The sequence below is a fragment of the Brachyistius frenatus genome, unplaced genomic scaffold (genome assembly GCF_029030835.1).
Source record: "Brachyistius frenatus isolate BFR_SWC_R1_liver_20210118 unplaced genomic scaffold, ASM2903083v1 Contig_15, whole genome shotgun sequence".
Classification (NCBI taxonomy): Eukaryota; Metazoa; Chordata; class Actinopteri; family Embiotocidae; genus Brachyistius; species Brachyistius frenatus.
In genome coordinates this window covers 381289-399516 of record NW_027210614.1, presented here as the reverse complement: position 1 = coordinate 399516, position 18228 = coordinate 381289, and the positions used below count along the sequence as shown (strand labels likewise).

General features: G+C 39.4%; 1 protein-coding gene across 1 annotated transcript; it reads left to right on the top strand.

The window, feature by feature from the left end:
* Positions 1-10477: 10477 nt before the first annotated feature.
* On the top strand, positions 10478-17775 carry eif4g2a (eukaryotic translation initiation factor 4, gamma 2a). Its single transcript, XM_069693436.1, has 19 exons — positions 10478-10590; positions 12140-12265; positions 12449-12551; positions 12646-12777; positions 12863-12929; positions 13024-13175; positions 13323-13433; positions 13520-13702; positions 13851-13992; positions 14097-14260; positions 14352-14459; positions 14607-14711; positions 14814-14909; positions 14997-15212; positions 15304-15562; positions 15711-15915; positions 16037-16245; positions 16373-16494; positions 16626-17775. The coding sequence occupies exons 6-19, from the start codon at positions 13092-13094 to the stop codon at positions 16689-16691; spliced, it is 2070 nt and encodes a 689-aa protein (XP_069549537.1). The 5' UTR covers positions 10478-10590; positions 12140-12265; positions 12449-12551; positions 12646-12777; positions 12863-12929; positions 13024-13091; the 3' UTR covers positions 16692-17775.
* The last annotated feature ends 453 nt before the right edge of the window (positions 17776-18228 follow it).

Here is an 18228-nt window from a genome sequence, read left to right as displayed (position 1 = left end):
TTCATTTATTGATCATTCCTGCTTTCAAAAGACAGAGCTCGGACAGTATACAGCTACCAACTGTGAGCACAGCTGCAGCTGTTCTGCCTGACTGTGCTGGCTGAAGCTGTGGATATGGTTATTGCTGGGACTTGGGGTGTGTTATGAAATTGATGATGCTTTGGATATGTCTATGGAAGCCTTACTCAGACTTAGACACACTGGATTTAAACTCCATTGTGCTTCTATTGGATATCAAATATGAGAGATGTGTTAAAAAATACACCACAGGAGTTCAAGAATACTGTAGCTTCAGTACAACGCTCAGACAGTACAACCATCACTGTGACTTGGTTGAGTTTGGGTTTTTATTTTCTATTTTGTTCAGATTAGAATGACATTATGGGTTGGGTTGAAAGAGTTACTTAATTAGTGCAAAACTTATACAAATAAATAAGCATCTGTTACATCAAAGCCCTTGCTGAACGAGTTCACACACTTTATCACCACCAGATAAATCTGTCTGCATACAGTTTTTAAGTCTGGTGTCTGATGAGACATTCCCGAGCGAGCTGGATGAATGCAAACTAGCTGCTACTGGCCATCGTCCATGAGTAGAGCACATGCACCAGAGACTTCCACCTGCCTATCCAGATAACTTATGGTTTAGTCCTACGATAACTTTAATGGGGATAGAATAATTCAGCTGTGCAGTTCCTCTCTACTTAAATGTTAATAGACTGAATGGATCAAACTCTGATAGTAAAACAAGTCATTTTGTGGGGATTGTGAGGATGAAAACAATTTATCCACCTTTTTACAGCAGCCGCAGTAGCGCCAGAGTAGGTTACAGCGGAGCCAATGACGTAAACTGTGTTTTTGTAAGGAATCACTCTCACTGGCTTAAGGTTTAGCACTGCAGGTTTAAGATTTGTTATGTTGATAATAAACACAATTAAATTTAGGGAAGAATTGTGGATATGCTTACTCCTTACTTTCCTCATGCCTCACATCAATATTTACTGCAGCTGGTGGAGTGCTTTGTCCCATGAACATAAACATAGTTTGTCTCTTTCTAAAACTGGTGCTGTTGTTTTTATTGGAGGGGCAATCTCTGCATGCTGAATAAAGGTAAAAATGACAAAAATATACTTTAAAAAGGTTCTGCAATGCTTTGCACTGAATGCCAATGTCAGCATACTAAAATGCCCGTAATGACAATGCTAACATGCTGAACAACGGCAAGTGTGATGCTTACTGGGTTTAGCATGAGTTTAGGCTGAAGGGTTGCTAACATTTGCCAATTAGTATCCAACACAAACTACAGCTGATGTGGCTGTCATTAATTTTGCAATTATTTGGACATAAGCCAAATTATTGAGCAAACGGTTCCAAGAGGGAACGTTAGTGTTTGAGCAGAATGCCATGGTAACCCATCCAACATTGAGACAGGCCTATTTCAGTCTCGACCACCATTGTTGGACCAACCAACCTCCATCTGCAGAGGCATGATGCTAACATGGTTTTTAAAAATAGCATTTCATCACAGATAGGTGTTAAAAATATATCTTAACTATCACACACTGTACACACCGTCGGGATGACATGATGATACATTTTATTTTTCTGGTAACAAAGCTGCTTCTGTGATTCAAAAATTGAATGTTGGATGTCATGTCTCTTTCCCACTTTTGGCTTCATACGTAGAAAACACTTTAATTTGTCTCCAGGGAATGTTCTCTTCTCAAGCAAATCACATGATAATATCATCACACCCTCAGGAAGAGCCTATCCAGAGTGTAAGCAGAGCTGGAATCAGACACAGGGCTTGTCACTGATGACTCAGACAGTCCCTCAAGCCCAACACAATTTGGCACACAGGACAGCCACCATTGCTCTACCTCAGCATATTCATGCAGTATGTGCTCAGAATATTAAACACACAATCAGTATGAGCAAGTTTGGCAGTCCTGTATGTTAATTTGCAATGATATCTGAGGCCATGCACTATTGCTGCCATGTATGAACCATGTATGTCAGCAATAAACAAGAGCCAATTAGATGACGAGCAAGGAAACCTTAATGTAGTAAATGAGAGACATGTCCTGCTTAAATGAGAACAGCAGCAGCAGGAGCATGTATGGGAAGTGCTAGAAGTTTTTGACACCTATATGGTGCTGTAGGGTCGGGTGGGGGTGGGGGGGCTGTGGAGGGGGATTCACTAGGCCAGTATGGATGAATAATGCAGCCTACCCACTGTATGGTTGTTCTTAGTGTATTTCATGTTCTGCATGCTGAGAGTTCAGTCAATTAAATTTGCATTCCAAAGAGGGTTTTTTTTCCCCATGCTGTCCTGATTCTTTAATGGATGATTTCTAAACGTGTTGACCCGTTCATCGCTGAAGGTACAGAGCTCTAATAATCCTGAAGTGTTTGTGTGTCCCGGCTATGGGCTTATAGGTAGGTAGGTAGGTAGGTATATACTTTATTAATCCCCGAGGGGAAATTTTTTCGCCACAACAGCATACATACAGGAGCAATAATATAAACAATAGAATAAAATAATATGTATATGTGTATATGTGATAATTATACTCAAATGCGCAAATTATGTGACATTAAGACGAAACAATATTGGGCCGGGTAATATAAATTCACAACTGGACACATTTTGTTTTTTTCATTACATTCACAGACATGTCTGTTTTGTTTTTTTAATGACTCAGACCCAGAAGCAATACAATAAAAGCAGGTTAAAAAACAACAACTTGATGATCGTGTTTGACCTGATTTGTAGTTAATGGGCACATTAACATGTCCATGGTTACAATTGTCACATTTATAAAGCCTGTTAATGAATATTTAACATCGCACATACTGTATGTAAAAAAACAGTTTATATACTGACTGTAGAGCTGTACAAATGTTACTCACATCCTGCACCCATTGTGAACTTACATATGTTATTTAGACCTTGACAGGTTTTGAATTTCCAACTTTAATAGTAAAATTGTACATAACATTGAAAACAAAACAAGAAAAAGTTACAAGCTATATCACCACTAGCAGCATGTATTTAGGATTATGTGATAGGCATCTTTATTTGACAGTGACAATAGAGAGGCCATCCAAGGAGACGACGAGAGGTGTGAGATATGAATAAAGACTCTGCCAGACCTGAACCAAAGACATTGTGGTTATATGTGATGTAGTTTAACCATACGGCACCAAACATCTCATCCCATTTCAAAAAAGAATTTCGGGCTTACTTAGGCACTACTCAAATGTTTTTTTTAGTCATTTGGTAGTAGAAACATTATTGTCATTTAATGAACTAGATAGATTCTAACATTCAGTGGTATTAGTTAGGACAACTTACTTGAACATAGATGCACATTTTTATATTTGAACTATATTGAAGCCCATTTCTCATTTTGACTTCTCAATATGTGTTAACTTGGAAAATAAATATTGATTACATTTAATTCAGGTGTGACTCTCAGGCCCTGCTATTGTGAATGCAGGAGCACAGTCACTGTTGTGTGTGTGTGTTATTAATTCCACTTGTGTTGCACAGTTTATGTCAAAATGCTGGTGATAAATGTTTTTACTTTTACCGTGTGTTATTTACTGATAGCTTTGGTTTAATGGCAGCTGCACGCATTTAGAATAATAAAAGTGTTAAATATGTTAGACACAATAATTAGCGTACACAAATTATTTGTTGTTTGTTTAAGATAATTAGATGGTAGTATTTGTTGACAGAGTGATTGATTATTTTCCAGTTAAAATTTTTCTAGTGTTTGTTTGGCAAAGAAAAATGGCCACCAATTTGATCATCGTTAAAAAACCATAAGCTTATTGTAAGTCAATGACCTTTACACTAAATGCCAAGAGCACAATTTATGTATTCTATGTGAACAATAGGAAAAGTCTCAGGAAGCATTGTACCACCATCTAGTGGCTTCTCATTCTATCAAGCATTGAGAGACATTCAACCTAAATTAGTTTTTATAAGTTTTATAAGTCATTTGTTCAACTCTTTTATTCCTTCATAAATAGTCTGTAATTTTCTCTGCTTAGGCTTTAAAAATGGGGAAACACTGTCATGGCTATTTCTGGGGCCCAACTTTAATTAACTTTAATAAGTCTCTCCTAATCCCTTGTGATGGCCACAATTAAATTCCTAATTTACTTCCTGTAATATTGTCCAACCTCTCAATAATAAATTGTCTCATTATACCAGAACTGATACATTCTGTTTACATTCCTTTGTGAATATCAGTTCATTTTCAGCTTTCAAGGAACAATTCACAAACCCAGAGAAAATATATAATAGAATATATTTTGATTTCAGAAGTATGATACTGACTTCAGTTTTATGCATTTCATTGTATTGGGTAAACTATAAAGAGTTTTCATATATCTTGCTGCATGACTGTTACACAGCATACACATATCATCAGGCCACTTTGACATCTTTGTTGCAATGAGGGTGACTGCTGGGGAATTTGTCTGTTTTTGGCTCCATTCATTGTTTCCTCTATCATTGAAAAGTGCTCCATCACTGCTAACAAAATGCCTCTCCTTGCCATGACAGTCTGACCATGATTTGACAGTAAAGCTGGAGAAAGATAGATGCTGTGACTTGATCCCACTCGACACTTTACACTTTGTCCTAAACGGTTCATTTTCTTTTATCAAAGTGTATTGCCTTTTTGGAAACTCCAGACTTATCCCCATGCCTTTACACCCTCAGGCCATTTTATCACCTTTTGAATTTACTGCTGTCCTTCTGGCAAGATGTACAGTAATTCTATATTTCTGTCTTAGCTTTCCCCTGGTCTGGTTCCACTTTCTGATTTGTAGCCTTCATGGAACTTGTTCCACAATTTATAATTTCCTAATTAAGCAGTCTACAGTGCTGCTTCAAACAAAACAAAACATTATGTTTTACTGTGCCTTTTATCTATAGATCTATGACTAGTCTCTGAAATCAGTTCTGTGGACTTTGTGGCAGAGTTTGGGCTGCAATGACACAATGGTGGCATATCTGTTTTGTTCATGTCCAGTGAAGTTAAAAGGATGTTTCACTCAAATGAATATGGAAGCACATATAGTCACTTTGAGTTGTCACTGCTGCTGAGTTGATTTGAGCTGATCGCTCATTAAAAATTTCCAGGTTTAAATTTTTCATTAATGTGTAAAAACGGTTAAATTCCAGTTGGAAAAACTGAGATCATTCTCAAGTATAGAAACCGAACAGCACTGGGCAGCAACATCTCTCCACGAGGTCCACTCTACAGCTGTCCTGAAGTTTTAAAATGAAGCTTCTCAGTTGAAAACGTACCATATTATTTCCTTTTTTCTTAAAACCCTTTGAGGACTTCTTAACCAAATTGGCTTAAAAGATTTTCAGTGGCCGTGTCCGACATTAAGATAAGATGTCCTAAAATTAATTTAAGGTCGTGGACAATCAAAGTGTTTTCCACAGGCAACTGGACTTGGTAGAATTTTTTCACCAGGACTATTATATTATACATGACTATTGTGACCCTAACGATTCACAGGACGGGTCTCACATGTGACCTCAATCCCTCTCAAGGTCTAAACGGCCCCACATGGAGTTAAAAGGAAGGGATCCCCCTCCAGTCAGAACTGAAGCTGAGTGAAGTATTGCTCTTTGAATCAGAGCCGGTTTCTGAGCACTACAATGCGGATGCTCACTGCTCCTACTGTAAATAGTTTGGATGGGTCAAATGTGGAGAAGAAACCCCCTAACGAATAAATAAGGTGTTGTGTTAAATGTTGCACCAGCTTTACGTTTAGCTGACGTGTGTATTGGTAAATGGCTTGTTTATTTGCTTGTTTGATTTTACGTAAACATTTTAAGACATTTTAAGGTGTATTATGTGTCCTAGTTTAGATGTTTTATATGATCTCCCTTCTTAATATCAAAGGTCATAACAAGGTTCAAACAACATCAGCGGATCAGTGATACCCAGATCAAAGAGAAACAAAGCAAACCAATGCAATGATAACCAACTTCACACCAACTCCAACTGGAACTGTACTGTTTTTCCTCAACTGCAGATCTAGTCTTTGCTGACTTTATTGGCACACTGGGCTTAATTAACTTGGAGTGGAGTGTTTACTGTGAGACAACTGGCTTCATTTTGCTTTTGATGAATGATTGATGCCCCTCAGGGGTGAAGAAGCAAACGAGTGCAGGCACAGAATGAGGTTTAACACTCCCTTGACTAATAGGAGAAATGATCAAATAAACATGCTGAAACAAACATCTTTGAAAGTGATAGGATCTGTGTCAATATGACAACCTGCCAAGACACATCTGTCAAATGTCATCAGAGCTTACAATACAACTGAATAAATCAGGCATTCTCAAACAAGTTGTTCAATAATCCAGAGTCAAGATCCACTTACTGTTAGCTGCATCTTCAGCAGAAATGGATTACAAGTTGATGTTTATTTCCATGACTTCTCTCCAATTTTGCTCTTTTTGTTAGAAGTCAGCAGAAATGTTCTGACTCTGACTTTTTTAACTGGTCAACATTAACTATGTGGATTTAAAATTGTCTTACAGTTTTTGAAAATGTATAAATGCTGGTGTCCAACGTCTTCTGATAGGTTTGAGTCGTATCTGTATCGTTATCATCATGACAGCAAATGTTATAACTACTCTTATCTTGCATAATGGAGGGCGCAGAGTAACCTGAGCGACTAAGAGGTGTTACCAGTCTAGTCTTACCCTGTAGTCATTTACTGGCAGATGGAAGAAGTGACTCATCTTGCCAAGTCAATGTGAACAATAAGTTTGGTTTCATATTCTCAACAATAGACACGATCCACAGTACTTATGAAACTCTTTCCCACACCTTCTACTCCACCGTAAAGTAAAATAGATTCATGAAAAAGAGTGCAGACAGCAACAAATTACAAAATCTCAGTCCAATCTGAACACATACAGTAGTGTGAAAAAGTGTTTCCTTCCTGGTTTCCGATTGTTTTGCATGTCTGTCACACTTAAATGTTTCAGATCATCATTTAAATATTAGTCAAAGATAACACACGTAAACACAAAATGCAGTTTTTAAATGAAGGTTTTTATTATTAAGGGAGAAAAAAAATCCAAACCCACATGGCCCTGTGTGAAAAAGTGTTTGCCCCCTCCTGTTAAAACATAACTTAACTGTGGTTTATCACACCTGAGTTCAATTTCTCTAGCCACACCCAGGCCTGATTACTGCCACACCTGTTCTCAATCAAGAAATCACTTCAATAGGACCTGCCTGACAACGTGAAGTAGACCAAAAGATCCTCAAAAGATAGACATCATGCTGAGATCCAAAGAAATTCAGGAACAAATGAGAAAGAAAGTAATTGAGATCTATCAGTCTGGAAAAGGTTATAAAGCCATTTCTAAAGCTTTGGGACTCCAGGGCCATGTGGGTTTGGATTTTTTTTTCTCCTTTAATAATAAAAACCTTCATTTAAAAACTGCATTTTGTGTTTACTTGTGTTATCTTTGACTAATATTTAAATTTGTTTGATGATCTGAAACATTTAAGTGTGACAAACATGCAAAAAAAAAACAAAAAAAAAGAAATCAGGAAGGGGGGAAATACTTTTTCACACCACTGTATACAGAAAAGTGTATTAAAAGCTGCTCTGAAAGAAAGGAAATGGGATGACATTTGGTGATGCTACAGGAAAGGTCAAGTGATCACTAAAAACAATTCATTCTCTGGGGCCATGAATGTCCACTACAAATGTTATGGAAAGTTTCCATTAGATTTTGAAAGGTCAGATGGTCAGCGAACTCATTAGGAAGCCTCTGGGGAATATTCATAACTCTGACTACACTCACGCAGATGCAACCAGTAGTTGTTGAGATAGATTCCTGGACAGGATGGACGAGTGAGCAATCAGCTTCTAAAGTTAGAGTGTAAAGACAGAGTCGGAAATGTGGTCAAAGTGATTAAGTGTTTGCATCATGTATGCTTGTCAGAATAGACTCAAACGTCCTCTCCTAGTTGACTCGTAAAACCACTTGGAAATTTGTGTGGCAGACTGGGAGGTTTGAGACCGATGTCGATGAACTTCGGTGCATCCTGTGGCATTTTGAAGTAAAAACACTGAATCCCTACCAGTTTCTAAATCGATGCTAACCCTGTGCCTGGCTGGAAGATAAGGGCAGTGAAATTGAGTCTCCCTAACAGGATCTATATAGTTTCACTAGTGAGTCTACAATACAACCCTTCTTGTTCTGTTGTGGTGGAGGCCTCTCTCCGATGGTTTTCAATATCCACCAGGAAAACGAAAAGATGAAAAATTAGGCATGATAGATAATAGCAAAGATTATGATAACCTAACATCATTAGATGACAAGTAAAAAGCACAGAATAATAAAAATTTGCCCCACAACATTTCATAATCATGACTTGGACATTTGAGTCAATATTGTGAAATTAAGGGTCACAATTAAAAGATTGAAAAATAAATTCTGATATGTCAGTCAAAGTTATGACACAGTACAATTTAGACTTATTATGTCATTTAATATTAGATTTGTTTTATTTATTTATACAGTCTATGAATAGTTTGGCAAGTTAGGCAAAAATACCAAACTGAGATACAAATTAAATGTATTAGAGTAATTCCAATGTTTACTTGCCGTCTCATAATGTTGAATTAATAGGTCAAGCTTTTGTCCCATTACTTTCCTACCTGTACAGAAAGATGGGCTTTAATCGTTTCCTGCTTTAAACAAGTGACCTTGAACTGTGCCTGACACAAAAAAAAATTTAAAAAGTGGATATACAGAGAATATTTCTAGTTGGTCAAGAATCCTTCATTTGTCCCCGGACATCTCCATCCATTTGTTTCAGTAGTTTTACAGTTAATTATTATTAATATCATCTGATCATTATAAGTGATTGGTTGTTTTTTTTTTCTGCCTGGGAAGTTACCTCATCGTCCCGTTTGGCCGTCACTCATTACAAACGCATCACAGCACTCCTTTAAACTGAAGCGCACACGTTATGCCAAGACGAGGTTGCGAAATGTTCCAGGGTGTTTTTGTTTTTTGTTTTTTTTTTCTGCACGGTGACGTCGGCAGGGTGGGAAGATGACGTCGCGACAGCCCCCCACACAAAAAGCAGCTTCCGCATGACGTAGACGAACAGTCAGCATTCTTTCTTCACCGTAACCGGTAGCTAACACATCGGAGTCGTCGTGGTTCTGCTGGTTTCAACAAAAATAACAAAACCTCGCAGGTTTTAACTCGGCTTTTTGAGCTCTTATTTCCATTATCTCTATTTTTTTTAATCTTTTGATTGACAAGACAACAGCTACGCTGACGTTCTTTTTGTAAAGGTAAGCTGATGCGTTTGTTTTCCACGTCCGGCTAACGTTAGCTAACCCAACCGGTCGGGGAGGAACTTCCGTTTTTGGTTGATTATGTTCCACACGAAGCGGAAAAAAAAAATCATAATCGGGACTTTCTTGTTTCGAGGTAATTGATGTCGTTGACATTGTAAAAGCTGCGCTGAACCGGTTTTATGTTGAGCAAAAAAAAAAAAAACAACCCGACCGGGAGCTGAGAGTTGTTTACAGCTTGTTAGCTTACCGGCGGCCTGCTCCACAAAACCTCCCAAGATGTCGCTGTTTGGACATCCGGTGTTTGAACAAAGACCTCATAAAACCAGCTGATGGGGTTTCCCCTCCGGATTTACAACAAATACATTTATTTTTTTACATCGGATTTGATGCGGATGTCCTCGGATGATGTGAGAAGTACGTTGGTGAAATAACTGGTTTTAACGGTGTTTGAGCTTTTTTTTTTTTTTTTTTTTTTTTTTCGGTGGCTCTTAAAATATCAACATTTGAGAATAAATCGGCCGCTCACGGACACGCAAAGTGTGTTATTTGATTTAATCTCGAGACGTTCGTGACGGATCGAGTTTATATTTCGCCTAAATTGGTGTCGAAATATTTTCGGCCTCGAGTCGAAATGTCGGACTTCTTTTCCTGCCGCGCAGCCATCCGTGATTTGGCTACGTAGCTAACTGGGTCACTTAGATAAAAGTAATCTGGGAGGGGGGGGGGGGTCAACGATATTTTTATTTGCGGTGAGGAGCGTCGGGGAGAAACGAGTGGGTTTACTGTAAAGGGAAAGCAAACGGGAGATTACGGCAACCTCACGACGACGCATCGTCGTCACCGTACCGGGCTAGCATCGCCACCGCTATCGCTTCGCGGACACGGGGGGAGGGGGGGGGGGCACGTGTCGGCGTTCACGTGCTCAACAAATTCTCCGAAATCCACTCCGCAGTAAATGAAACGTGTTTATGTCGGGTATTATTACGTTATGCTCGACGGTAATAACCTTCGTGTGTGTGTGTGTGTGTGCTGGCGCTGTGCGGAGGTTCACTCGGAGCTAATCGACGTGCGTTTGTCTCGTCTGTTCTTCTTCCAGGTCGCTTTTTTTTTTTCCTGCTCCATTCCCAGAACTCAATTCTTTTCAGGTATTCTTTGTCAAGCCGCCAAAGTGGAGAGTGTCGTTGCACCAGGGGGTCCTTCTCGTTTCAGGTATTCAGCATGACGACGTCAACACCTGTTTACACCGACCACACTCTCAAATAGCACACACTAAAACCTAGGCTCGCATTTATGTTAAGTTAAAAACCGTTCTCCCTTTTTTTTTTTTTTTTTTTTGGATCACAGTGTAGGGGGAGGAGGTGGGGGTGCACCTCAGCACTATCCCAAGACTGTCGGCAACAGGTGATTTTTATTTATTTTTTAATTTTATTTATGTTTTTAAACTCATCCTTTCACCTAAACATATTCAGTAATCTTAATTACACCGCAGATATATAAACCTCTCCATCGGGCCTTTAATCACACACCCAGATATGTAGTGTTCTTTGGCATTATCACAGAGTATATATAAAGTATATGACTTCTTTAGCATCTGAATCAGGTAGTCGCACTTTACTCCAAATGTCACTAATCAATGCACGAGTCAACAGGGAAAAGGCATGCTGTGAGAATTTCAGCTCCTAATAATCAATTGTAACCCTACGAATACCACAGATTATACCACAGTGCCATTGAAAACCAAACTTAAGACAAGTTACTATATTTGAGCAGTGTTGCAAGGTTACTTTTGAAATGTAAAAGGATGCAGATTACTTGTTACCCTTTTTAAAAATGTAATTTGTAATGTAACTATTTTGATGACTCAAAGTAATGACTCGTTATAGGGGATTACTTTTGTAACAATTGTTTTAAACTGGACAATAAAGCTGAAAACCCCTGAAACTAAAGATAAACAAGGCAGTACAAACCTCCCAGCAGAACTCGACACTTATTACTGTCACACTTTAATTAAAAGTTCTACAGTAGAATTAAAGGTTAAAATGTTTTGATTTTATGTATGTCGATCACAACTGACTGCAGGGAGGGAAATTTTTTCCCATAACATCAAACTAAATCCACATTCATGTCGCCTTCATGCTGAGTGACTATAGGACTCATAACAGGGATACTGGTCTGGTTCTGACTTTTTTTAATCTCATGGTTTGAAACAACATCAACCGCCTGAGCACGGTGGTTTAGAGTAGTGCACATTGATTTGATCGGCAGACGACAGGCTGTGCAAATTGAAACAACCCATCGCAAACAATTCTCAAATTTGAGAACACACTGCCAAATAAAAGGTGTCTGTTTAAACATGGACAGAAAATATCAAAATCAACATGATGAATATTACATTCTACATAAAAGCGCTTTACCGAAAAGCATATATTCAGTTGTAACCCATTTGTGATCACCCAACACTTGGAATAGTAACTGTGAATTCATTATATATTGTTTGACAGTAACTGATTACCAATGCATGTAAAACATGTAACTAGTTATTCCCCAACTCTGTATTTGAGTTTCTAAACAGCAACCAATAGTGTCACATGCTGAAAAGTTGACAACACTGTGAACGCTTTTTTTTCACATGCTTTAACAAGGCCTTATTTTTACTCAACCACCATCAATCAGAGCCAGATACCTGCGATATAAGACTATCTGTTCCTGGTTAATATTCCTGTATTGTACCACTGACGATGTTTTGTGTGCATTGCAGCGAGTCCCTGGGGAAAACCCCAGGTTCTAGCGTTCAGAGATGGGTACCTTCTCGAAGCACTAGACGAGATGCCAACTCCTCCATCGAGAAAGGGCAAAATGACGGAATCTTCAGGAAAGTGAGAGGGTATGTTTCCGTTTAAATCCATGTGTACTTCATTTACGCAGATTGGGTAAAAATGTTCACGGTACTATTTAGATGGTAAGCCAGGACCTGAATGTGCCATAAGAGATTGTTGATGGTGTAGTTGGTATATTGTCATTTAATGTGTGCTGTTTTTTTTTTTTTGCCCTTCCTCCTCTTCATCAGCATACTGAATAAGCTGACTCCTGAGAAGTTTGACAAACTATGCCTGGAGCTCCTCAATTCAGGTGTAGATTCGAAACTTGTCTTAAAAGGAATCATCTTGTTGGTGAGTACTCTCTTCAGCTGTGTTTTGTGTTTTATTCGTGTAACCTGTTAAAATGGGCTCCTAATTTCTTACTTTCCATTTTTTCCCTCTTAAGATTGTTGACAAAGCCCTCGAAGAGCCCAAGTATAGCCAGTTGTACGCTCAACTATGTCTACGCTTGGCAGAGGATGCACCAAACTTTGAAGGCCCATCAACAGAAAACCTAGCAACACAAAAGCAGAATACTGTAAGATATCTTTTCACAATAAAATGTACATTTTACTACTCTTGTGTGTTTCCTGTCTGGATTTTGAACAATTTCTGTTTTACAGACCTTCAGACGGCTTCTGATTTCTAAGCTTCAAGATGAGTTCGAGAACCGCGCCAGGAATGTTGAACGTGAGTGAATTCGATTTGAACCATGTGGTCAGTTACAAAATACAGTTTGGTCACGAGTTGTTCCTTGGAGTCATTTTCCTTTTTCCCCTTGTAGTCTTTGACAAACATGACAACCCACTCACCTCTGAGGAGGAGGAGCAGCGTGCTATTGCAAAGATCAAGATGCTGGGAAACATCAAATTCATCGGTGAACTTGGCAAACTCAATCTTATCCACGAATCAATCCTTCACAAGTGCATCAAAACGGTACGTTTGTTTTAATAGCTTAACATGGTTAATTGTACTCATTCATTTTACTTTAATTCTTAAGTTGTATGACCCCAAAATCAAATTGTCACGCCAACAGTTGTGTTGAAAATTCGATTGTATTAAATGTTTTTTTTTTTTTTTCAGCTCTTGGAGAAGAAGAAGAGAGTCCAACTTAAGGATATGGGTGAAGATTTGGAATGCCTCTGTCAGATAATGAAAACTGTGGGACCTAAACTTGATCATGAAAAGGCTAGGGTGAGTACATGGAAACAAAGGTGATAGATAATAGTCTTGTCTATAAATTATTTTGCCCTGTTAAATAACATACATTTTCCTTCCAGTCTTTGATGGATCAATACTTTGGCCGCATGCGATCCTTAACGAACAACAAGGAACTGCCAGCGAGAATTCGTTTTCTGCTGCAGAACACGGTGGAGCTGCGAGACAACAACTGGGTTCCTCGCAAAGCTTACATTGACAACGGACCAAAGACGATCAACCAAGTTCGTCAGGATGCAGTAAAGGTTAGTTTCGCGGATCCACTTCAGAAAGTACCGTCTGTCTGTTTATAATGGAGGGATAAGAACAATGAATAACATCTATAATAATAATAATGGGTGCTGGTCCAGTAGGCTGTGTCCACACATTCTTACAGGAGTTTGTGCTTTGCAGGATTTGGGTGTTTTCATTCCTCCTTCAAATGATGCAATGAGGAATGAGTTCTTCATGGACAACTCCTCCTTCCTACCAACAAGGATCAAGTTCGACAGGGAAACTCTTGGTGGGCTGGCTGATATGTTTGGACAGATGCCTGGTATGTCGCAGCTTTTCCCCTTTTTATAAAAGTAATTGCTTTCAAGATGCATTAAATAAGTATTCCTCCTTACTAGCAATGTTTTGCTGTCTTGGTTTGGATAGGCAGTGGCATTGGTACAGGTCCAGGAGTAATCCAGGACCACTATTCTCCGACCATGGGTCGTCACCGTACCAACCCGCTTTATAATGGCCACAATGGAAACGGCAACGCTTCACACCAGCCTCAGTTTGAAGCAGGAAACAAGACTTTCATCAAACCAAACCAGGTACATGTCATTATTGTAGTTGTTCATATTTCTGGCATGTTAAATTTCTGCACTGATCATTGATAACAATAATTCTGTAACTCTTTCAAAGGGACAAAGTTCTCCAGTTTTCAACCACAAACAGAATCACTCGGCACAGATACAGTCAAAGGACATGGCTCCCCGCTTCAGCAAGAAAGGGAAACTCAATGTTGATGAGGTACAAACTCTTACTTTTGGCTATTTGAGTTTTGCATGTTGGATTACCAAGGTTCCATTTAAATTGTATTGTATGGTTTGAAAATAAATGTGAATGGCTTTATATTCTAGCTGTGTGACATTGGTGTCTGTGTTTTTGCCTTTCCAGATCAGTCTGAGGCCAGCACAGTCCTTCATTTTGAATAAAAACCAAGTGCCAAAGCTGCAGCCTCAGATGATGATGTTGCCTCAAACAGGTCCCCCAATGGGACAGGTAACATTTTTAGATCTGCAGCAAATACACTGAGCTCATATGGTATTTACAGATTTCCAGAAAAAAACATGCTCATCTTTTGTTTTCTTTGTGACTCCACAGCTTGGCCTCAAAACTAATCCTCCTCCAATTCAGGAAAAACCTGCAAAGTCCAATAAAAAAGCTCCTCCTACAAAGGAAGAGTTGCATAAAATGACAGTGAGTTCTTTGAGCTGCTTATTTGAGTTCCTTCCTGCAAAACATACTCCGTCAAGCTTACTGAATCTGATGATCTTTTTTTTTTAGGAGACATTAGTGTCCGACTATCTGAACAGCAAAAACATCGATGAGGCAGTCAATGCTGCGAAGGAGATGAAGCCTCCGAAACACTTTCTGTCTGAGATGCTGAACAAGATCCTGATCTATTCCCTTGATCGAGCAGACGAGGATAAGGAACACGCAAGCACCCTGATCTGCGCACTCTGCACAGAGGGCCTCGTCACTGGTGATAACCTAATGCAGGCGAGTGTTTTTACGGTTCTTTAAAATGTGCAGGATTCACCATCTGAATAGGAATATTAGTTCTTATTCACACCACATTCCTTTTCAATAGGCCTTCCTGAGTGTTCTGGACCAGTGTCCTAAGATCGAGGAAGAAGTCCCACTGGTGAAGTCGTACCTGGCACAGTTTGCAGCTCGAGCGATCATTGCCGACCTGGTCAGCGTTGCCGATTTGGCCCATCAGCTGGAGAACGGTGCTCATTTCCCTCTGTTCCTGCTCTGCCTGCAGCAGATGGTCAAACTGAAGGACCGCGAGTGGCTGACTGATCTGTTCCAGCAGAGCAAGGTCAACATGCAGAAGATGCTACCTGGTATGTCCAAGACCCCTTTGACCCTAAATTTAAACCCAATGTCATTTAAAAAACAAACAAAACAAAAAAAGTTCAATGCAAATCTGCTTCTGAATACAAAATGAAGTCTTTGGCTATTTCTGACGGGTCCTTATTTCTACTCCTGTAGAAATTGACCAGAACAAGGACAGGATGCTGGAGATTCTGGAGGGCAAAGGTCTGAGCTTTTTGTTCCCTCTGATGAAACTGGAGAAGGAGCTGCTGAAGCAGATCAAAGTAGATCCTTCTCCACAGTCCATCTACAAGTGGATCAAAGACAACATCTCTCCTAAACTCCACACTGACAGAGGGTTTGTCAACATCCTCATGACCAGGTACAGCAGTGTTTCTAATGATGATATAAAACAAGAATAATAATGCCTATTAGTTATTCTGATACCACACCGTATATCATGCTCTTAAGCGTATTAAAGTAAATGGTCCTCTTGTCTGCAGCTTCTTGCAGTACATTGCTTATGAGATCAACCCCGATGACGATGAAGAGCAGCTTGCAGTGCCCAGTAAAGAACAGCTGGATGAAGAGAAGCAGCTGATGCTGGTGTTCAAACCAGTAATGCAAAAATTCCTACACGATCACATTGACCTGCAAGTCAGTGCGTTGTATGCCCTGCAGGTCCACTGCAATACCAAGGCTTTCCCCAAAGGTAGGTCACGGTTGTGGTTCAGCGCAGCACCTTCTGTCCGTTTCTATTTGGAAACGTTGCTTAACTTTGGTTTTGAAGCTTTCAGATGTGTAATGGTTGCGCTCTCTTTTTTTCCTTTTACTTGTAGGCATGTTGCTGCGCTACTTTGTGAACCTTTATGACATGGAAATAATTGAAGAAGAGGCCTTTCTTTCATGGAAGGAAGATGTCACCCAAGAGTATCCTGGGAAAGGAAAAGCATTATTTCAGGTAATTTTATGTACCCTAATTATTGTTGATTTTTGACATTTTTTCCAAAATCAGCTGTTTATTTGTGTTGTACTTCCGTATAGCGACCGGTTGATCATAAGTAACTTGGATGTATTGTGGTTCTGGTGCAGGTGAACCAGTGGCTGACCTGGCTGGAGACCGCAGAGGAAGAGGAGTCAGAAGAAGAAGATTACTGAGGAACAGGCCAAAGCCATGTGTTATCAGGATGCAATGAGTGATTCTCTTTTCTCTTTTTTTTTTTTCTTCTTCTTCTTCTTCTTCTTTTTTTTCTTCACGTGTCCTCCCCTGTCTAAATCTTCCCCCTCTTCTTGTAACCACTGTTACAGTTCATTCCACTATAACATGTTTTTGCCAGATCAATTGAGCATCGCCACCATCTTTATTGTATTTATGCTTTGTCAAATTTTCTATCTTCTTTGATGTCCTACAGCAGATGTTTTATACATTTCAATCATCATGGGTTATGTTTTCTTCTAACAGTTGGCAGTATTTTGCAGCAAATTGCACCAGAACTTTGACCCATTTTATCACCTTTAAAATCTGGTAGGAGTCACCAAGTGCTGCCATAACTATTTACTTAAAAACTGTTTACAAATGAGAAAAGACTCCCAACGTGTTGCTTGGAGACTTTACTCAATGTTTAAATTGCATTTGTTAATCAGTTTTTAAATGCACTTTGCTCAACACCATGAGTCGTTGCAATAGTAAAATATACTTTCCTTGATTTGTTAAAACAATCGTGAGCTGCAGTTGTTGGCTGCATGATTATAATGGGGTTTCTTGTGCTCGAAAATAGACCATTTTGTCTGAAAATTCTTAAATCCGGATTCGATTATATCTCTAGAAGTAGTGGCCTATTTTACTTGCACAGTATAATTTCGGTTACCCACATTTAGTTTGATAAATCAAGAGCTTTTTTATGTATGAAACGTTTGTGCTGTTAGGAATGAATCTGTGTGGCCTTTTTTAATTTATCAGTTCATATGGATATACCTCTAATGTATCTCGGACTATACTTGAATGTCTCGGTTTTGACATTGAGACAGCCAAAGCTTAGTTTTCCTTTGCTACGGTTGTTCACCACTCGTGGAAATTTTACGTCTGTTTGCCATATTTGTCAAGTTCTTAAATGGTCTTTTTATCTTCATGAAATTACAAAGAATGTACTGTATGTGTACACTTTGACCTTCTTTTGGAGCGCAAGCGCATGAAGTTGAGTGTACAACTACAGATCAACCTTGAATAAAGTTTAACAGTTCATTTCTGTCTGGAAGATTTGTTTTTCTGTGGCCAGAGGCCTCGTGTTCGTTCTCCAGTTGTTTGTCCCGTTCTCTTGGACGGTATCTGTCCCAACACGCTGAGCGAATGTCTTCCAATTTGGCACAAACGTAATCTGCCGAGTTTGAAGAAACGTTGGTCCCGTGAAGGATTTTTTTTTTTTTTTTCCCCCTTAAGCGTTGGCTTTCTCTAGCTCCGTGAGCTCATCGTGGTTGCAGAAGGACCCCTTTCCCTCGCAGCTACACAAACCCGGTCATCCTTTGCTTCCTGAAGACGAACCGACGTGAGTTTTGGGGGTCGAAGGTCAAGGTTGCGGTCACCTCACGTCGTCCCACTCTTGTGAATGATATCTCGGAAACGCCTCGAGGGAATTGCTTCAAATGTATCGCAAACGTTCACTGGAGCTCAAGGAGAAACTATTTCTATGTTGGGGGG

What these genes read in the sequence shown, in the direction of transcription:
- eif4g2a (XM_069693436.1), top strand. Translation starts at nt 13,092, where the DNA reads ATGCTGGGAAACATCAAATTCATCGGTGAACTTGGCAAACTCAATCTT. An exon ending in GGAAACTCAATGTTGATGAG is followed by an intron (nt 14,460 to 14,606) that starts GTACAAACTCTT and finishes TTGCCTTTCCAG; the next exon opens with ATCAGTCTGAGGCCAGCACA. An exon ending in CTGGTGATAACCTAATGCAG is followed by an intron (nt 15,213 to 15,303) that starts GCGAGTGTTTTT and finishes CCTTTTCAATAG; the next exon opens with GCCTTCCTGAGTGTTCTGGA.